At 44.8% G+C, this 22,697-nt stretch overlaps 1 protein-coding gene across 1 annotated transcript in view; it reads right to left on the reverse strand.

Annotated features, from left to right (window-relative positions):
• Positions 1-22,697, reverse strand: part of IFT140 (intraflagellar transport 140) — a gene marked incomplete at both ends in the record, with an annotated part of 98,860 nt that overhangs the window by 67,115 nt on the left and 9,048 nt on the right. Inside the window, 4 exons of the mRNA XM_082292436.1 lie at positions 15,990-16,135; positions 17,329-17,435; positions 18,567-18,658; positions 22,007-22,182. Of these exons, the coding sequence (XP_082148562.1) occupies positions 15,990-16,135; positions 17,329-17,435; positions 18,567-18,658; positions 22,007-22,182 (521 nt within the window). The remainder of the gene's footprint in view (positions 1-15,989; positions 16,136-17,328; positions 17,436-18,566; positions 18,659-22,006; positions 22,183-22,697) is intronic.

A 22,697-nucleotide genomic window follows, 5' to 3' on the forward strand; every position in this document is an offset into this window, starting at 1 on the left:
GCCTCCATCAGCCCCGACGGTGAAGACTGATCCATTGCGAAGGAGATGGAATGGAGTTATCCGTGACACAATCATTGAAGGTGACCTGCATGCCGTAGATGCCCTAGCCTGCCCTGTACTGATACAAGGGGACACTGCAAAGTGGGAACCCCATGACTGGAAGCTCTTGCAGCAAGCAAAGCAAATGGTCACCACGCACAGCCTACGGTCTGAAGCTACGTGGAGCATCCTGCAGTTTATCTTTACAGCAGATGTCCTGTGTCCTAATGATTGCATCAACATTGCACAATTGTTGTTAACCCCTTCACAGCTCCTGCTTTGGGAGCGAACATGGAAGCGGCTAGCACAAGGAGAAGCTAGCAAACACCAAGGTGACACACAAGACCCACTGTATGCACTCCAAGCTGACATGCTAACTGGGAGCGGGGCTTATGGAGCAACAGTGACACAGCTGACCCTGCCCACAATTATTCATCAGTTGTCACAGACTCTTGCCCACCAAGCCTTGTTGTCAGTACCTGAAAAGAAGAAGTCTCCCCCGTATGCAGCAGTCCGACAGGGGCTGTCAGAGCCATATGGTCAGTTCATCGACGGTTTGTCAGCAGCCTTAAAGGATGCAACTGAGCTCTCTGAAGAGCTCCCTGAAGAGCTCCAAGAGCAAATGTTCCAGACCCTTGCCTTTGAAAATGCTAATAGGCAGACTAAGACAATTCTTGCTACGCTGCCCCAGGGAGCAGGAGTAGACGAGATGCTCGTGCGCGCTAGCCGTGTGGAGCAGTCATCTCAAACAGCTGCCTCTACTGCAACGCTGCAGAATGTCCTGCAACAACAGGGACCAGTCATCGCCGCAGCACTGACCAGAGGGGTGCCCAGCAAGTGGTGCCGTGCTACGCATACAAGACTCCGAAGAGAGAAGGCGCAGTCAGCATCGGCTCCTGAGGAAAGTGACGCCACTACCATAACAGCTGGAACTCTGGGACCTCCGTCCCGAGAAGCCTTGGGAGAGGCTGCAGACGTGGCTGAGTGAGGAGGCTGAGAACTTGCCAGATCCACCACTCTCCGCAGGGGGGGAAATAGCGAGACCCTGTGGCGAATGTAAAAGCTGCCCTGGGTGGTTGCTACTGTCTTGTGGTGGTTGTTGGGGATTCCTCTGCGAAGGCGGAACCAAGAAGGGGAGTTGCGTAAATTCTTGCGTATAGCACCAGACACAGAGGTAGAGTGAGGAATTTTTTTGACTGTCTTCGATCGGCTGTCCGCCCATTTAGACCGAGTGAAGGCAGTACGGAGTGTGGCAGTGTTAGGGTGAGAGAGTAGCACACAGGTTCGTATCCCGTGGCAGCATGTGGTGGCCCCCGAGCGCTGGGAAGCGACAAAGAAGCGCTGGGCCCGCAAACATTCTGAGAGGTTGGCTTCTCATAAACATCCTAACCGGGTCCCACGCAATGTTGACAGCAATCCAAAAGAGACAAAACATGTGGGTCACCCTAGCTGAATTAACGGGGCAAGACTCCATGTGTCTGAGCCTAGCCACGCCAGGGGACCCATTTCGCACCATATTTTAACCCACAAGACTTCTGAGGGATGCTAAACAACAGCTCCCTGATAGGGGAATGCCACAAACCATGGCAAGTGTTCAGGGCTGATCGGACTGAAGCCTGTGCAGCAGCGTGCCTGCTGGCAAGGTGCATTCTTGAAAAACATCAATGTCACCATGGGGACACCAGAAGAGTTAGATCTACTGGGTTCCAAAAACCAAACTGGGGATGGTTACATGACATTCGAGCCTCCCACTATCAGTCAATTAAACATTAATAAGCCCCTTTGGGCCACTGTTGACCCTCTTGCAGACTGGTTTCTGAGAAACTACGAGTCCGAAGCAATTTACCACCAAATCAACCTCATGGGTCAAGCCCTGAAGCACCTCCTCAGTGGTACGTTCTTAATATGCAGGGACTGCACATGGAATGGGGTTCCCGCCGGCCCACATGGGGGACCGTGCTACTTAGGGAAAACTCACCCTGTTCCATCCAAGCCTGCATCAACTCTTAAATATCACCCACCGCACTAAAACCAGGGTGCGGCGTTCAATCCATGAGCTCAAATGTAAGAGAAATGAAGAGCCCGTCTTTTGGAGTCGTGGTATAATTTGGTGAGCATCTATGTTTTTACCTGGTGCTTCAGCAGCCAGGGCTCACGCAATTTTACATAAACTTGCTTGCTGGGCGAGGGATGAGCTAAACATAACTTTGCAGATGCTTGACGAGCTAAGCGCAGATGTTGCTAGTGTTAGGCATGCACTATTACAAAATAGGGCAGCCATTGATTTTCTATTATTAGCCCACGGCCACGGCTGTGAAGAGTTCCTGCTGTATGAATCTTTCTGACCACTCTGTCTCAATTCACAAGCACCTCTCTGACCTCCAGAGGGGTCTGCACAACCTTTGGGAGACAGACGACCCTATTGGAGATTGGCTTAAGGGTCTGGGTATCACCGGATGGCTGCGTACCTTGGTAGTAGAAGGCTGCCAATTGCTATTTGTAGTTATATTAGGCTTAATAGTATTTGGGTGTATTTCTTCTTGCATTAAAGCGGGACTGCGAAAGACCATTGACCAGGCCTGGGTTGCCCAAAAAGAAAACGGGGGATGTGTAGAGGGATTCCTTGTGGAACAGGGGCATATGATACCCCAAGACAGTCTGGGCAACCCAGGGCTGCTAGGGAAGAACCCCTGAAGGGGCCTCAGGCTGCAGACAGGCTTAAAAGACACCTGGCAGCAGGCAGCCTTGAAAATCCTTGGCAAAGTTACACACCGGTTGGCTCCCCCGCTGCTTAGAGACTATCCTGTGAGAATAGGGTGTGAATCTTTGTAAAGTAGATATAAGTTGGTGTAAGTAAACAATAAAGCAGAGAATGATGCTCAAATTGTATTGGTGCTCGTGTCGTTACTCTGGCTGGCTCCCCTGCACTCGGAACCTTCCCCCCCCCCCCGCTAAACAGTAACTCTGCAAAGTGTGAAAGCAAGGTGCATGAACAGTTTCTATTTGATTACCTGTTGTGGTAAGAATGGTACTCTCCAATTTAATGTTCACACCAACACTACACCCACTCGCTCACTCCCCCCTCCCTGCTGTGGTGGGGGGAGAAGAATTGGAAGCACAAAAGGTAAAGATCACGTGTTGAGATAAGAACAATTTACTGGAAACAGCAATGAGACAAGAAAAGTAACAGTAGCAATATTAATGACAAAAGCATACAAGATAGAGGTGAGTGATTCACATGCAACCTGGCCATACCCTCTCCCAGCTCCTGCAAAAATTAACCCTGTCCTGGACAGAAGCAGGACATTACCATATCCTTTTAGCAGCCTTGACAGCCCTTTCAGTTAATATAGCTCAAATCCCCTAGCAAAGCAAGCTAAATACATTAATAAATATAGGGGTCCAAATGCACACTTCTCTATTTCTCCTGGAAGAATCTCCATGTTCCAGCTAACTCTTTTTCAATTTATTCTATGAAAGTTATAGAACCATAGAATCATAAAAACACAAAGTTTGGAAAATACCTCAAAGATCATCAAGTCCAGTTGTTAACCCAGCACCACCACTACGTTCACCACTAAACCACATCCCCAGCTGCCACATCTGCACAACTTTTGAACACTTCCCAGGATGGCGACTCTACCACTGCCCTGGGCAGCCCATTCCAGTGTCTGACCACATTTTCCGGGAAGGTATTTTCCCTAATGTGATAAATGTATGTTGATGTGCTGGCTTTTGCAAAAGTTAAAAGTTCGTGTTCCTATGCAGACATGGTTGTGTTTAGTTTGGAGTAGTGGGAGTGGGGGGGAACCCACTAGCCTGACTGGATAGCATTTAGCGAGCAAGTGTAATGGGAAGCCAGTATTTGCTGAACCCTCAAGTTAAACTGCACATGCTCTAAAAAGGTGGGACGGGGAAGGGAACATGTTAATCAGTTTTAAGAAAATGTTAAAAAATTTCCGAAAAGCTATGATTATGTATTCTGAGTTATGAATGTGTATGTAGTTGATGCAATACCTGGGGTAAAAAATCCTGAAGCCTCGTGTGAGACATGCGCCCAGCACTGTTGGTTTTTGCTTTGTTGACTTTGTCCCCTAATAAAATTTTAAAACCTTACAAGAGGAATGGGCTTCGTTTGTCGCAACTGGGGACTCATCCACATGAACACCTTGTCTCCATGGTCCTAGGGGATTCCGAGTGAAAGGTGCACCCTGCTGATTTCAGCGGTTTGTTCGGCTTCTTCTGGTGCTATCAGTGATTGCAGGTTAACATCCCGTTGACAAGAAGGGACCCACAAAGCACAGGAAGGAGCTCCCAGGAAAAACCATGGTTGCCTGTAATTTATGCGCATGAAGACCCAGACAAGAAAATGGACTGTTCGGTTGGGAGGGATTACGGGGGTTTGACTGGTGTGTGCGTGAGACATGGACTGGGTAGCCCGGATCTGTGAAGCAAGAGTGGAGTCTTTCTAATCACGTTTCCAATCTCCTGCGAGGGAATTGGCTGGCGAAGAGACAAAGCGAAAGGACAAATTGAGTGAGAGAACCCCTGGGGAAACATTATGGGACAATGGATAAGTAAGTTAGTTCCCAGGAAAAAAGGGACCAAGAAGGTGATGGCTGATATTCCCCCAGACAGTCCACTGGGGATTAAGTTAGCTAACTGGGAACATAACCCATGCACAAAGGGGAAAGATAAAGTGAAAATGATCCAATATTGGATGACTGAATGGGTAAAGGAAGAAATTAGACCAGATCATTTATACTGCCCAAGGTATGGGTCATTTGAAGGGTGGATTTGTCAAGCTCTAAATATCTATGTAAATGCTAAAGAACCTTTTAATATAGAAGACAGTGAGTACACCTCATGCTGGAAATTTGGCCTATGGGGGTAAGCACTTTCAAGGTGGCTGACATTAAAAAGGATGAAGACAAGGAGGAAAAGAGGTGGGAACCACTAGAGGTATTACCTCCCCCTTATCCAGTCCTGACAGCCCCTCCCCCGACAAATGAAGGGCCCTCCCAGAATACAAGGGGGAGTTCAATGAAAGATAAAAAGCAATCCATAATGGATTCCCCAATGACCACCCCCTGACAAAAGAAAAAATCAACACCTAAGATAATGATGTTAGAAGGGGAGGAAGATTCGGGAGAGCTGAGAAACTATAGCGAGGGAGCCAGTTTATTTCCCCTCAGAGAAGTACCCTTGGGAGGGGCCCACGGGGGAACAGGGTTTGTCAATGCCCCTTTAACTTCCAGGATTTTTAAAAAAGAAATTAAAGGTTTATTAGAGGACCCCATAAGTCTCTTGGAACAATTTGACCACTTTTTGGGACCCAGTATTTATACCTTGGTAGAAAGTCTGTCCATAATGGGTATTTTATTCTCACAAGAAGAGAGGCAGATGATCAGGACAGCTGGGATGAGAATTTGGGAGAGAGAAAGCCAACAGGGTCCACCAGGAGGTCAGAAGATGCATATAGCCTCTCCCAACTGGAATCAAAATGATGTGGTAGGCAGGCAGAATATGGGTGATTATCATACTCTAATAGTTAGAGGAACAAAGAAGCCGCTCCTCAGAAGCAGAATGTAAGCAAAGCCTTTGACAGCAGGGGAAAGAAGAAACCCCTACAGAATGGCTAGAAAGGCTTTGGAAAAATATACAGCAATATTCCAGAATAGACCCTGACAGTCCAGCTGGTCAAGCGTTATTAAAAGTTAACTTTGTCACATATGCTTGGCCAGATATCAGGAGAAAATTAGAAAAGTTAGATGATTGGCAGGATAGAGGATTAAATGAGCTGTTAGGAGAAGCACAGAGGGCTTACATGCAGAGAGATGAAGAAACAGTAAAAAGTAAGGCAAAAATTATGTGGCTACAATGCAAGGGGTTAACCCATCCAAACCTACGAGCCCCTTCAGTATTGATACCATGCCCTAGATATCATGCCCCGGGAAACAGGGGAAGAGGGAAGAAGGGATCACCAATGGGAGCAAGGCATCGAGAACCGAACCACAGCAGAGCAGAGGTGTACCAAGCAGTGCGTGTTTTCATTGTGGAAAAGTAGAACACTTTAAGAGGGAATGCCCAAAGCAAACTAGGGACCTGAAGGTGTTTAAAGAAATGCAACGGGGGAAATATGGGACTAGGGTGTCAGGGGCTCTACCTCCTGGGGGATAAATATAATTTGAAGCCCTTGATAACATTGAAAATAGGCCCTCAGGAGGAGGTATTAGAATTTTTAGTTGATACTGGGGCAGTATCTTTACTGTTCCAAGGGGGTGTAATGTAAGTAATGACACTATCAGAGTAATGGGGACAAAGGGGGAGGGTTTTAAGGCTCCTGTGATCAAGAATGTGGTAATTGAAGAGGAAACTAAAATAGGGATGGGAGATGTTTTACAGATCCTAGGAGCAGGCTGTAACTTATTGAGGAGAGACTTGCAGGTACAATTAGGAATAGTGGTTATACCCGAGGAAGGGAAAATGACAGACAAAGTGCTAAAACTCCACCAAGAAGATGAAGGAAGAATTAACAAAAGAAGTTTGGGCTGGAGAAGGAAATAGGGGAGGACTGGATATTGATCCCATAAGGGTAACGACTGAAAAAGAAGAATGTCCTATACGTGTGCGTCAGTACCCTATATCCTTAGAAGGAAGAGAAGGCTTAAAGCTGGTAATAGAAGAACAGATAAAAGATGGGACACTGGAACCTTGTATGTCTCCCCAAAATAGCCATATTCTCCCAATAAAGAAGCCAGATGGGACTTATAGATTAGTTCAGGACTTAATGGAAGTTAACAAAAGAACCCGGACTTGCTACCCAGTGGTACCAAACCCCTATGCACTTTTAAGTAAAGTCCCACCTCAGCATCAGTGATTTAGTGTTGTGGATCTTAAAGATGCATTTTGGGCTTGTCTGTTAGCAGAGGATAGTCGAAATATTTTTGTCTTTTCAATGGGAGTATCCAGGCACTGGACCAAAACAACAATTAAGATGGACAAAACTGCCACAGGGGTTTACTGAGTCTCCAAATTTATTTGGGCAAGCTTTAGAAGAAATATTACAGATGGTTCAGGGAAGGGCGATGTAGTCAACTTGCCAGGCTTCCCCATACCTGTACTTTGACCATCGTCCACCGTACCACAGAGGCTTCACCCGCTTGGCCTGTTTGACTGCAGCACAGGTCTCACAACTGTGGATGACCTGTGAGATGCTGTCCATGGAAAGGTCCACCCCTCGGTCACGGGCCCATCGGTATGTTGCATCTCTCCCCTGATGACCAGAGGCATCATGGGCCCAACGAGATAGGAATAATTCTCCCTTGTGCTGCCAGTCCAGATCCACCTGAGATACTTTCACCTTGGCAGCTTGGTCCACCTGCTCGTTGTTGTGATGTTCTTCATTAGCCTGACTCTTGGGTACGTGCGCATCCACGTGTCGAACCTTCACAGTCAGCTTCTCTACTCGGGCGGCGATGTCCTGCCAAATCTCAGCGGCCCAGATGGGTTTCCCTCTGCACTGCCCGTTGGCCTTTCTCCAGCAAACCAGCCATCCCCACACAGCATGAGCTGCCATCCACGAGTCGGTGTAGAGATAGAGCCTCGGCCACTTCTCTCGTTCAGCAATATCCAAAGCCAGCTGGACGGCTTTAAGCTCTGCAACCTGACTCGATCCACCTTGTCCCTTGGTAGCTTGTGCAACTCGTCGTGTGGGGCTCCATACTGCAGCTTTCCACTTTCGGTTAGCGCCAATAATTTAGCAGGAACCATCAGTGAAGAGGGCATAACGTCCTTCAGTCTCCGGTAGCTCATTATATGGTGGGGCTTCCTCAGCACGAGTCACTTGCTCTTCCTCTTTTCCAGAAGATAATCCAAAAGTCTCACCTTCAGGCCAGTTTGTTATAATTTCCAAATCCCAGGGTGATTCGGGTTTCCAATACAGGCACACTGTGTGATGAGGGCGATCCATTTACTCCATGTGGTGTCGGTGGTGTGATGCGTGGAAGGAACCTTTCCCTTGAACATCCAACCCAGCACCGGTAGTCAGGGTGCCAGAAGCAGCTGTGCTTCAGTGCCGATTACCTGAGGCAGCTTGGACTCCTTCATAGGCTGCCAAGATTTCCTTCTCTGTGGGAGTGTAGTTGGCTTCAGACCCTCTGTAGCTTCGGCTCCAGAATCCCAGTGGTCGGCCACGAGTCTCACCAGGCACCTTCTGCCAGAGGCTCCAGGACAGACCATTGTTCCCGGCTGCAGAGTAGAGCACGTTCTTCACATCTGGTCCTGTTCTGACTGGGCCAAGAGCTACGGCGTGAGCGATTTCCTGCTTGATCTGGGCAAAGGCTTGCTGCTGTTCAGGGCCCCAGTGGAAATCGTTCTTCTTGTGGGTAACCAGGTAGAGAGGGCTCACGATCTGGCTGTACTCCGGAATGTGCATCCTCCAGAAACCTATGGCGCCTAGGAAAGCTTGTGTTTCCTTCTTGTGGGTCGGTGGAGACATCGCAGTGATCTTATTAATGACCTCGGTGGGAATCTGACGTCGTCCATCTTGCCACTTTACTCCCAGGAACTGGATCTCTCAGGCAGGTCCCTTGACTTTGCTCCTTTTGATGGCAAAGCCAGCTTCCAGGAGAATCTGGATGATCTTTTCTCCTTTCTCAAAGACTTCCTTTGCAGTGTTCCCCCACACAATGATGTTGTCCATGTATTGCAGATGTTCTGGAGCCTCACCCTTTTCCAGTGCAGCCTGGATCAGTCCATGGCAGATGGTGGGACTGTGCTTCCACCCCTGGGGCAGTCAGTTCCAGGTGTACTGCACGCCCCTCCAGGTAAAAGCAAACTGAGGCCTGCATTCTGCTGCCAAAACAATGGAGAAGAAGGCATTGGCAATATCAATGGTTGCATACCACTTTGCTGCTTTGGACTCCAGCCTGTACTGGAGCTCCAACATGTCTGGCACTGCAGCACTCATTGGTGGCGTGATGTAGATACAAAAATGCTGCTAGCGAGGATTTCCTTGCTATTTTCTAAGTCCGTGAGAGACTTTTCTCTCTCACAGAAGAGGTAGCAGAGTATGTAAACAACCAAGCCACCTGCAACCTTGAAAAGTCTTGTTTATGGTATAGTCGAAAAGTATTTTGACAATGAATGTTTTTAGGATTTTAGCCAATCACCCCAAGGCAGGGGCTGATCCTTTGCCCAATTAGACTACGAAGAAAAAAAGTCTATAAAAGAGTTTGTAAAATAATTAAATAAATCAATCTCTCTGCACAATTCCTGCCTGCTGGATCTTCTCTCCTCCTCCTCCCTATGGCTGCGGGACATGGTGATATTCCCTAGAGCCCAGGCCTGCGGTAATAGCGTGACCTCATTCAGGCCACGGTAATCCACCGTCAGCCTCCATTCTCCACTGGACTTACGCACTGGCCATATAGGGCTGTTGAAAGGTGAATGGGCCTTGCTGACCACCCCTTGGCTCTCCAGCTCATGAATCATCTCATGGATGGGAACCACAGAGTCTCTGTTGGTGCGGTATTGCCGACGGTGCACTGTTGCTGTGGCGATTGGCACCTGTTGTTCTGCAACTCTCAGCAGTCCCACAGCAGAGGGGTCATCTGAGAGGCCAGGCAATGTACTCAGTTGTCTGATATCTTCTGTCTCCACAGCAGCTATCCCAAAAGCCCAACGATGTCCTTTTGGGTCCTTGAAATACCCATTTCTGAGATAGTCTATGCCGAGAATGCACGGGGCCTCCGGGCCAGTCACGATGGGGTGTTTCTGCCACTCATTCCCAGTTAAACTCACTTCAGCTTCCAGTACAGTCAGCTGCTGGGATCCTCCTGTCACCCCAGAAATAGAAATGGGTTCTGCTCCCACATACCTTGATGGCATCAGAGTACATTGAGTGCCGGTGTCAACCAAAGCCATGTATTTCTGTGGGTCAGATGTGCCAGGCCATCGGATCCACACAGTCCAAAAGACCAGATTCTACCTTTCCTCTACCTGGCTAGAGGCAGGGCCCCTCTATTCCTGGTCATGGTACACATTGCTCCCCTCTGGTGAATATGCTCCTGAGGTCCCTTCAAGAGAATCGGTCATATTATCATTCCTATACTGTCTAGAGTTCTGTATGTGAGAGACTGGAGCAGTGTTGACTCTAGGTGAGCTTCTTGTGGTAGTTGTCCCTCCTTTTAGTTCACATACCCTGGCTGCTAAGGAGGAGGTGGGTTTTCCATCCCACTTACTCATGTCTTCTCCATATTCCTGAAGGAAAAAATAGAGATTACCTCGTGGGGTGTATCCTCTCTAGCTGGTTGGGGGATGCCGACTCCTAATGGCAGAGACTCTTGTTGGTTCTGGCGAGATCGGGTAAATCTCTTCCTTAAGTTCCTTTTTCAGTTTCTGATGGCCCTCTTCAATCAAGCTCTGGACTTGCTCAGCCAGCCTTGTTTCCACGGATGAGACATGGGTGCGAAATGGGGCTGTGACGGTGTCCTCATAAATCCTCAGCTTGTTCACCAAGACGCCCACCCTGTCCTCGCCTTCCCTCCATTGCAGCGTTGCCAGGTAACAGGAGTACATCTCTGGTCCAAGGTGTGCAAACCTCAACCACATCTGTGACGTGCACTGGACACCATCTGGGCTCTTAGGAAATCTCTCGTCTTCTGAGAAAATGATCTCCAGCACAGCCAATTCCCTCAGGCACCGGATACCTTGTTCCATTGTGCTCCATTTTCCTTGGTGCACCTGGAGGTCTTCTTTACAAAGATACCTGTCCCTTACACTTGTAAGCAGTCGCCGCCAGAGGCTGAGGGTTTCTTGGGTTCTCCCGATCCCCTGGTCAATGACCACATCCTGGGACAGAGATCCCAGCTGCCTGGCCTCACTTCCGTCCAGAATGGTGTCATTGGCTGCAGCGTCCCAAATGTGGAGCAGCCAGGTCAGGATGGACTCGTTCGTCTGGCGGGTGAATTCCCTCCGCAGGTCACGCAGCTCACCCAGGGATAGCGACCGAGTGATGATCTCTGGCTCTGCCTCTTCTGCAGGGTGTGAAGGTCCTGCTGCATCCTCGTCGGTCAGTATGCAGACTGATTTGCTTTTTGATTTCTTCTTCTGCACGGGGGCAACTGGTGCCAGTTTAGGCTGTTCTGGTTCAGTGACAGTTTGTATGGAGACACTGATGGTGCTTTCGGTTTCCTTCTCCTCTGTGACAGTCTGAGCAGACATGGACGCTGTTGCTTTGCTTTTTGTTCCTTCCTTCTTTGTGACAGTCATGGTGTTTGTTTCTTTGCTCCTTTTTCCCTCCTCCTCAAGCAGACCTTGTACCACAGCAGGTAGTGTTTTGTTTCTAAGCATGGTGTACACAATGCTTAGTAACTTCAAAAAGAGAATAGAACTGACAAAAAGATTATACCATCCTAAACATCCAGAGGGAATGCAATATTTTCAAAAACTGCTGTGCCTGGCCTGAAAGGCTGGAAGAAACCACTCTACTCTTCCCACCAGGGGCTGGGTGCGATTGTTGAGGAGATCCCAGACATAGGAGCCCAGACTAGGACAGCCAAACAAAATTGAGTATATATTCCGAATGGAATTCATTGCCTCGCAGGTTATTATGCTATAGGCATAATAAACCAATAAAGCAATTCTCATACCATTCCCTGGTTTTAACAGGAGCAATACAACAGGCAGGCAGTTCCCCAGGTGAGGAGAAATATAGAGCATGATACAGTGTACCCATATAGACAAGCTGAGCACCTGGTGAATAGGTTTCTGTTAATACAAAACTGTAATTCTGACTTTCTCTCAGAGCAAGCCCCACCTTGGGCACCAAAATATGTACTAGTTCGAAAACAAACCAGTGGGAGGCACCAAGTCAGAATAACAATTTAATGGGGAAATTTAAAAAAAGGAAAAAAAAATACAAGAAAACACTGGTTCAAAGTGACAGAGTCAGGACACAACCTGACACCCTGTTAGTCAGCGTGGCGGCAGCAGTCCGATAAGATGGGGGCTGCAGTCCTCCTGAAGAGGTGGATGTGGTTCTGTCGAAGCAGTGATCCTGTAGAAGGGGCTGCTCTTCCTCGGAAGGTCCAGTGGTGGCTATGTAGCTCCTGTCCTCTGGAAATCCAGTGGAAAGGGTGTCTGTGGTGTTGGGAATCTCAGATTATATCCAGGATGGAATGTTTGGTTCCTCCCTCTGGGTGGAGCATCTCACAATGGGATGATGAGTCATGAGGCCAGGCGTTGATGGGCTCATTAACAGAAGATGGTCGGGAGCAAGGAGGCAAGGAAACACTGCCCCACCTGGTTTCAACAGCTCATGAAGATGGTAATAGAATACACTGCAACCCAGGACAGAAACCAAAGAGCAATTTAACCCATAATTGTTTAGAAGTTATACAGTACCAAACTAAAGTTCGGGAGGATTTAGCGGAACAGGCCCTCCCAGAAGGAAAGAGAACATATGTTGATGGTTCATCTAGATGCTTACAAGGAAAAAGAATGTCAGGATATGCTTTGGTTGATGGGGAAAGTATGCAAACCATTGAAAAAGGGAAATTACCTCAAATTGGTTTGCTCAATCTTGTGAATTATATACTCTAAAGAGAGCACTGGAGTATTTAGCACCCAGGAAAGGAACCTGATTCAAAATATGCGTTTGGGGTAGTGCACACTTTTGGGAAAATTTGGGAAGAAAGAAGATTACTTAATTCAAAAGGAAAAGAGTTGATTCACGAGGGACTCATTTTAGAGGTCTTAAAATTAGAATTGCCCGAGGAAATAGCTGTAGTACGTATCAAGGGACACCAAAAAGGAATGACCTCAGAAATAAGAGGGAATAATTTGGCTGACCAAGAAGCTAGAGATGCAGCAGAAAATGGAAGCGAAAAGGTTATGTTGATTCTGCCTCAAAGTGAGGAAGAATTGGAAATTCCAAAATTTACTGAAGCAGAAGAAAAAGAGTTAAGAAAGATAGGGGGAGAGCGGGACCAACAGGGAAAATGGAAACTCCCCAATGGGAGACAGTTACTTAATAAGCCCTTACTAGGAAGATATTAGAAGATATACATCAGAAGACTCATTGGGGTACTTAGGCCTTGTGTGATCACTTTTTAAGGAATGATGGGTGCATTGGGATCTTTGGATTGGCAAAACAAGTAACTGAAAGGTGTATAACTTGCCAAAAAGTAAATAAGAAAGTTATGAGAAAAACAACACCAGGGGGCTGTGAATTGGCTACGTGGCCATTCCAAAGCATCCAAGTGGATTTTACAGAACTTCCTCAAGTGCAGACATGGAAATTTTTATTAGTAATAGTAGATTGCTTGACTCATTGGGTGGAGGCTATCCCAGCTGTTAGAGCTACAGCTTACACAGTGTCAAAAATCCTCTTGGAACATATCATCCCTAGGTATGGGATGGTCAACAAGATCGACTCAGACACGGGAACACACTACATCTAAAGTAATACAGCAAATAACTCAGGCTCTAAGAATACAATGGAAGTTGCATACCCCATGGCACCCTCAGAGTTCGGGTAGGATAGAGAGAATGAAACAAACTCTAAAAGAGACCTTAACTAAATTGATGATTGAAACAAAGATGTCATGGGTAAAGTGTCTGCCTTTGGCATTATTAAGGATCCGAACACAACCTAGATCAGACTTGGGGGTATTTCCTTATGAAATGATGTTCAGATTGCCTTTTCTGACTACCAAACACGAAACAGCTACCTAAGAAGAAGGAGAAGCAAGTGTTAAAAAGTATATCACTACTATTGCACAGACCCTAGAAAGCTTACAGGTAAAAGGATTGATTTTTGCTTTGTTGACTTTGTCGATTTTGTCCCCTAATAAAATTTTAAAACCTCACAAGAGGAGCGGGCTTCGTTTCTGACACCTAATATCCAATCTGAACCTCCCCTGGCACAGCTTGAGCCCATTTCCTCTCCTCCTGTCCCTTGTTCCCTGGGAGCAGAGCCTGACTTCCTCCCAGCTGCACCCTCCTGTCAGGGAGTTGTGGAGAGTGGGAAGGTTCCCCCTGAGCCTCCTTTTCTCCAGGGTGGGCCCCTCCCAGCTCCCTCAGCTTCTTGTCATCAGACTTGTGCTTCAGACTCTTCCCCTCAGCTCTGTTGCCCTTTTCTACACACAGAGAATGATTTCAGAAACAAGCTATTTTGTCCAGGGGTTTTTTGTTTGTTTTTCTGTTTAAGGACCCTTGGCTACAATTAAGGGGATACTATACTGTGGAACTGAGCTAGAAAGCATTTCCCACCCCAGCTCTTTCGAAGCCATCAGATCAGGTTGAATAAAGATAAGGTTTGCATGGAATCAAATGAAGTCATTGCTGCCCTCTGTCCTCACCCTGGTAAACACGTTAAGTTCTGACTTTTTCATGGGAAAATAAGAAAAGGCTTTTACAGGATTACCAGAAGATTTCACATGTAAAAATTTTTTATATATTTTAAAAAATTTTTTTTGGAGTGCAGGATTTAAAATAATCTAGTTTATAATTATAGCTATAGATAGATATATAGATATAATTATAATCTAGGTAAAATGTCCATAATAAAGACATCTTGATGAGATAAATCATGATTGCTGATGATTATTGGACAATGCTTTTGTTTATGCTCCCAAACACTGGGAACAATGCACTATTTCTGGACAGTGCTCCATATCCTGTTATGTGGAAAAGGCTTGAATAGTAAAGCTGACTATATCCCCTATATATCTTCCCTTCCCTCAATTTATTAGTAGATGTATGAGATACTTACAGCACACATTATTTCCTATATCCTGGACCTTTTGTTACCGAAGCTTGTTAATAAAACACTTGGATTCTCCATTTTCACAGCACTTCTGTTTTAACTTTTTAAGTAGGATGGTGTTACAGACCCTTACTCTATATCAACACAGAGCAAGCAAATGCCATTGCTTTTTAAATACTTTCCACACTTATGAGAAAACAGAATATAAAATTATATAAAATAAAAAAAAAAAAAAAATATATATATAAAAATATAAAACAGCAAATATAAAATTACTTTCTCTTGAAAGTCACCAGATATATTTGATTTTCTTTCCTTATAAAAAATAATGGGGATTGTTCTCACGTATGAAGCACAGCAACAGAATGATGTAAAGTATAACAGAAACACTCAAAAATTGAAAACACTTAGTAATACGGTATAAAACCCAACAACCAAAGATGCTGGAGAACCTTAAGCACAAGCTTTGCCTTTTAGCAGAATGCTGGTGGCAAAAAAAGAAGCTGTTCATTAATATAAAACTTTTAAAATTTAAATTTATGATTGTTACACTCAGCATTTCTCTTCTGTGTATATCAAAATGCTATTAGGTGTAGAATGACAATGTTTAACCTCATTGTGACAAATGAAAATATTCCAAATAAATAAAAATGCTGCATCCTGACACTTAACAGACAATATGTTAAAATATATAACATTCCCTTCTAGATGGCACCTCTCACCAAAGAGTATTTGGTTGTAAATACACCTTTTTAGTTTTACAGCTACCAGTGAGATTAAACTTTACATTGAGAAAGTAACAAATAGAAAAAAAATTATTAATGAATAAAATCATTCATTTAGTCAGATTTTCTTTCTATATTAGTAAATGTATGTAAAATTGACATTCCTGATAATCTTTTTCTTCCAGAAAATAATTCCAGGAAGCTAAATCCAAAGGGTTTGCCAATGAGCCTTATGATGGAGAGACTAGCTACAAACAGGGAGTATTTCTGCCCATTTCAATTTTTACAGCTACTGGATTCTCAGGGGTTTTCCTCCTACTTCTGAAGGAGGACCAGCCTCTGCTGGAATACATATCTAAATGATAGAGATCGTGTTCATCTGTTTCACAAAGACGGTCTGTTCACGTAAGGTTTGTGAAGTCCCACTAACATTCACGGAGGCTCTTCCTTACCTTTATCTGAGTGACATTTCCTTCAAGTTCTGTAGATGCCTGGAACTTCCACTTCTTGCCCTCCAAAGCCCATGTGCTCTGATCAGATCCTGTTGCTTTGTTCCACATTGCTACTCTCCCTTTGCTAGTTCCAGCTGCCAAGAGACCTGCCATTCACAAACATTTCAGGCATTTCATCTTGGACTTCAGAAAAACAAATGCACATCAGACAGTGTAGCAGGCAGCGAACTCTGGTTCCTGGGTACAAAGAAGACGCCTTCCAGCAGCAGCATTTCTTGCCTGACTGCAAACCAGCATCCTAGTCCTGTACTGGAGAACTTTTCTGGAGAAACAATGGGGGAAGTTCCATGTGGCAAGGTGCATCTTCTAAGCTACCAGATGAAGTTATTTTTTAAATGTATCAGATAATTACTTCATTTTAATCTTTTCTTAGAATACAGAACTATTGAATATCCTGAGCTGGAAGAGACCCCAAGGGTCATCCAGTCCAGCTCCGGGCCCTGCACAGGACAGTCCCAGGAATCCCAACATGTGCCTGAGAGTGTTGTCCAAACACTCCTTCATCTCTGGCAGCCTTGGGGTCGTCCCCACTTCCCTGGGGATCCTGTTCAGTGCCCAACCACCCTCTGGGGGAAGAACCTTTTCCCAATATCCAGTCTAACCCTCCCCTGGCTGGACACAGCTATGGCTGTTCCCTCGGGTCCTGCCACTGTTCACAGAAACCAGAGATCAGATCTGCCCCTTGTGAGGAAGCTGCCCAATGGACGGTCCCCTCAGTCTCCTCCAGGATGAACAAACCAAGTGACCTCAGCTGTTCCTCCTATGGCTTGTGTTTATTTTTAAATAGCTGGTTTTGTAGTCACCTTGGGCAACCCACCACTGAAAACCATTCCAGCAGACATCAGCTGTGCCTATGCTGGCAAACAAGGTGGTGCCCAGGAGTAGCTCTGTAGAAAGGATCTGCTGTAAGGACCTGGCATCCACACGATACATGCTGCTAAGTTCTATTTTGCATTAGCTGTAGTGCAGGCTTGTAGACTGAATGCCCAAAACACGTTGCAGTGCGTTACGGGAACTCCAGGGGTACTTGTATCAAAGGGAATCCAGCTCGTGTGCCATGAGACAACTCCACAGTGAGTCCAAGTGTAGTTGAATATCTAATGATCTCCCTGCACCTTTAAAGGCACATTTCTGATCCAAACTAAAATCTTCTACATCGCATACTACCACCGAGATCCTCAGTCACAAGACAAACATACTGAAATGATTATAGGGCATGGAAGGCTGAGGTTTGGAAAGGGGTAGGAGCAGAGATCACAGCCGCCAGGTTATTTCTCACCTTTAGCACTGCAGTAAGACACACAGTTAATACATTCTCCCCCCTCAAAGCCAAATTGCACATCTAGGGAGAGCACATAGTTCTCATCTCGATCCAAATCCCAGAACCTAAGGCACACAAAACAAGAGTGTTAACAATGCTTTTCTTTCCAGGTGTCTTGCCAAACACAGTCAATAGGACGCTGTACATGGCATTAATTTACTATTTCCATAATACCTAGATAATTTAATTTTTAAGATTAAATTGTCGGCAGCTGTCTCTGTAGTGTGAACTTCTTAACAACCTCCTTCCTTTTCCTTTGACTTTTTAATCTGGAGCATATTTAGGGATATTCTCCTATGAAGAAAGAAGTCAGAAGCAAGCGCAGCTTTAAGAAAAAAAGAAAAAGGTGAGAGCTAGTTGCAATTTTCTTCATCTCTAATTATGCTTCCTCCTCTATTTTAAGACTATTCCTTGGTTAGCCAGTAGTCCTTTGGATTCCAGGTTTATCTCCTAGAGCTAAATATTGCCATGAAATTATTTCTTCTCGATACTTGGTCTTTATTGCATTCTTACAAAATTAACAAAAGATTCTGTCTGATAGTAGCAGACAGAGGTTCAATAAAGGGAGCTACTGATATTAATGGAACACTCCCACCCTCCCAAAAGGTTAGAGGAAACAGGTAGAGCAGGTCATAGTAAAGACAAGGAAGAAAAGATTGCAAAAAGGTAAAACTACAGAACACAGTTACGTAACAGCATGGCAAAGCAACATACTTTAAAGGCCTAGGGACAGAAGTAATTGAAATACTTGTCTTATATTACAGTAACAGAAATGTCCTGAAAAGTAAGCACTTTTTTTCTGGTTGCTGATGCTATAAGTATCCCAAGGATCAGAAAGTAACATTAGCAAGAACAGCAAAGGGGCTGTATTCATGCAAAACCCCCAAATGGATTTATTTTCAGAAGAAATCAGTAACAGCACTCAAGGAAGGAACATATTTGGGTAGCACTGCCTGACAAAATAAAATACCTAGAAAGAAAGCATGTCATACCAAATTAGTTTCTGTCCTTGAGAAAACAATTTTCCATTTCATTTCTCTACTTATTCTGACAAACAAAATTAGGAAATATTGGGAGTTTTTAATTATTGGCAAAAAAACCCCCAACCAATATTTCAGCAAAATATTCAGTTCATTGCAGACCATAACTTTTAGCTGGCCATTCTCAGGGGCAGCCAGAACAACTTTCATTCTTACCTGATGACTGTCTCACCTAGTGCTGTAACAACCAGGCTGTGGTCTATTAAAATCATGTCTGCAGAATGACCAGTCTTCCCACTCAACTTCACCTGTTAACCATAAGCAAATAAATCAATTTACAGAAGGTGGGAGGAACATGCTGAAGGACAGTAAGCATCTGAACTGCATCATTTGGCTAAAAAGTAAAAATATAAAAATAACTAGACCTTTCTGTCAATTCAGACAAACATATTCAGACAGTGAATTCAGATAAATCAGACAGTGATCACCACAAAATGCATCAAGACTGCAATGTATAAATTTAATAAAAGAAACCTTGTAATGGGTTAATTAAGTAGATAAGGAGCAGTATTTTACTCTTGCACTAGATCTTCTCCTAGAATTTAATAAAGATTGCTTTAAAATGTGAAATACCAAATCTTACTTCTAGTCAAACGTAAGTAATGATCAATAAGAAGTGGACACTCCTGTAATACACAAGTGTCCAGTCTTTTTCTGTCTTGGATAAAAAGAAAAAAAAAACATCTTAGGAAAATGAAGGTTTGGGGTCTACCCACAAGCAGCATTTTGTAATAGCATAGGGCAGGGTGTGAGCTTTTCCTCTTTAATTTCCTCTTCTAATTTCTGGAGATCCTCTGTCAGTCTTTCCAGTGAGGAGACACAGGCCCGTAGCGGGGTGGGGATAGTTTCTTCATCTATCTGGGGTTGGGTAACCAAATTGTCCATGTTTTGTTCTCCTTCCTTCCATGGCATCACTCCCAATGAGTTGACATATGACACCACCACACTCTGTAGGAATTTCTGCCGTATGTTTTGCATACACTGGATGTCGTCTGGATTAGTAGGGAATTGCTTGTTATTTGAAAATATTATCTCCATCACAGCTAATTCTCTCAGGTACCAGATACCTTGCTCCATGGTGTTCCACTTGTCTCAGTGCACTAAAAGGTCATCTTTCCAAGGAAACCTTTCCCTCACATTTGACAGGAGTTGCATCCAGAGGCTGAGAATTTCTGGTCTTTTCCCGATCCCCTGGTCAATACTTGCATCCCAGGACATGGATCCCAGTTGCAAAGTGTCACTACCATCTAATTTCATATAATAGGCCATGATAGCCCAGCATCAGAGCAGCTGGGTCACTGGAGCCTCACCTGACTGGAGGCTGAAATCTCTCCACGTCTCACAGCTCACTCAGGGATAGGGATCAGGTGATTATCTCTGACCCTGCCTCTTCCTCCTGTTGTGAGGGCTCAGCTTCCTCTTCATTACTCACTACATGAACTGATTTGGTCTTGGATTTCTTCTTCCGAATACGGGCAACTGCTCCTAGCACAGGTTGTTCTTGTGGTTCAGCTGCAGTTTGAATGGCCATGGTGCCTGTTGCTCTGCTTTCCTCCTCCTCCCTCTGAGGGTGCTGTATATAAACAAGCAGTGTCCAATAAATAGTAGCCAGGGTCCAGCACATTTCATAACTTCACACAACTGCCACAGCAATTTTCTTTCAAACATCCTGCCATTTTTATCAGGGCCCTGATAGTTGTTCAGGGATGAACTTCCAAACCAGGAGTAGAATACTCTTTCAAAATCTGCCCATTTTCTCCCACATGCCACACCACTAATGACTGTCCATCCCGGGACACGTCTCTGGACAACTTCCCAAGAAATCTCTGTCCTGAATCTTAACATGGTGTAGACTGTACAGAGGAGACATAGCCACATCAATGAGGGCATGCTTCCCTTAACATCCAAAGAGAATTCAAAATTCTCAAAAGCTGTTGTAACAGACCTGAAGGAGGAGAAGAGGATAAAAGGCTGGGAAAAATCATCCTTTCCCCTTTCCCCCACAGGCTGGGTATGATTATTAATGAATCCTCAGAGGTAGCAGGCAAGGCCAGGACAGAACAACACTGAATACACATCACAAATGACTTCCATTGCCTTTGATATTAACACGTCATAAACTGATATCACAGAGTACAGCAATCTTGATCCTTCTCCCTGCTTTGAAAGAGATCACCGTGGTGGATACAGAGCGCATATGAGGGAGTATATACAGGGTTAGGTATCACACCCACATGAACAGACCAAGCAACACTGGAACCAGGGAGTTCTCTACCTAAAACACAAATGGTTAGATCAAAGTTATCTCAAGCCTTTTGAGCCTTACCTTGGGCACCAATTAAATGTGGTGGTTTAACACTAGCAAAAAATTAAACTCCAAATAAGCCATGGCCCTTCTCCTGCCCCTTCTGGAAGGGAGAGACACAAGCAGAGACTATGGGCTGAGATAATTTACTGAAAGCAAAAGGCAATGGAATAAGAAACACACAGTAACAACAGCAATATGAATTTTTAAAAATATCCTAAAACAGAAGGTGTTTTACCCACAAAAAATTAGTTTTATGTAGCTGCTGAGACAACACCAAAATGGTGGATGCTCCCCATAGGTTGCACCCATGTGACTTCCCCAGGTTCCCGCGCACCGTCGCAAACAAAGGCAGTATGGCAAGAGGCTTCCTCCTGCCCCCTCAGGCCAAGACAACAAAAAACAATGGCAAACAGACCCCCCAAAAGCCAGGTCATCCAAGACGGGTCGCACTGCAGCTCTGCTGGGCTCAGTTCCACACAAGTGCCTGCACCGTTGCTTCTAGCGTTCCACCGTACTGGGGGTTGATCCTGCAGGTTGCTGCCACTTCACTGCAATTCTGCTGCACTTGTTTTGGCTTGGCTTGGCTTGGCTTGGCTTGGCTTGGCTTGGCTTGGCTTGGCTGGAATGGGCTTGGCTGGACTGGGCTAGGCTGGGCTCCCTTTGGCTGGACTGGGAGCCTCCCTGCTGGTGCTGCCATTCAGCACATGTCAGTTCTGTGTTCTGCTGCTTTCCTTTCAGCACCAAGTCCACAGCTGCATCTCAGAGAAAATGGAAGAGGGTGGATGGCAGAGGTGGAAGACAGAATCCGCAGGGCTGATGCCGACAACCTTCCCATGAGAGAGAGCAAGGCAGAATGGTTCCCACTTTTGGGGTGTGCACATTTTCTCCCCAAAACCAGTGATGATATAGGTGGCATAGAATAACAACTCAGCCGCATCTACACACTGCTAAGCTCCGCCCCCTCTGCAACCAGAACAACCGGAATTTCCAATTTTTCTCTAATTCACTAAGAAACTGAAATTAAGTGTAAAAGGATTAAGATAGAGTCAAACTGAAAAAAAATTATGAAAAAACAGGAAGACAAGATGAAAACCATCTTTCCAAGTTCAGTAACTCATCACTCTATTCCACTTTTAGATGAGCTATTTTTGCTTCTTCATCAAGGTATTATCTGAGAAAAAAAATGAGAGTTGATTCATTTGAAATCAACATTGTGATAATCAAAAAAAACCAAGAAATACTTATAAGGAATAAATATTGCAACTTTACCCTGTAGTATGACTCTTACCTTCATAAGCTCTTCTGCCTCTCCGTTGGGAGAAACTGCATGTAAGGACAACTGCAGATTCTCTGTTATTACAAGTAAAACATCTCTTTCCTCTAGCAACAGGAGCTTTCGAACCACACTGTCTGTGGACAATATGTGCTTTGTCTTCCCTTTCTCATTCACATAGTGCACAGAACCTGTAGCATAAATAAACAAGGTGCAGATTTTAGTCAACAGCTTTTAGCTACAAAAGTCAAAGTTGATGCTTTCTACCTTAATAAAACATTCCTCAAGTGCTGAAAAGGTAAAAACAAAGATTCTTTCATTTTCTAGTTTGCCTCAGGATAGAGACTACAATAGCTGACCAAAGCAATAAACCAAAGTGTATTTTTCCCCATTTAGAAAATCCAAAGGGGAATAATTTAAATAATTTTAAACTGCAAGTAAACTTTCTGTATGAATGATAGCTTCTGAAATCTTCAGCCTTAGAAAAAAATCTGTGAAAGAAGAATGGCAGCTAATAATTGGTTCAATTTACAGCAGAGTTTAGTTTTACAGCAGAAAACTGTGGACCTGAAGTTCTTCACTGTTTAGGAAACACTGCACCACACACCAAATTCAGATTGAATCCATAATTTTACTGGCAAATGGGACAGTGTTTTTCTAAGAACACCGACAACAGCAACTAATGCACATATCAAGATTTTAAAAG

Source organism: Coloeus monedula (genome assembly GCF_965178545.1).
Source record: "Coloeus monedula genome assembly, chromosome: 16".
Taxonomy (NCBI): domain Eukaryota; kingdom Metazoa; phylum Chordata; class Aves; order Passeriformes; family Corvidae; genus Coloeus; species Coloeus monedula.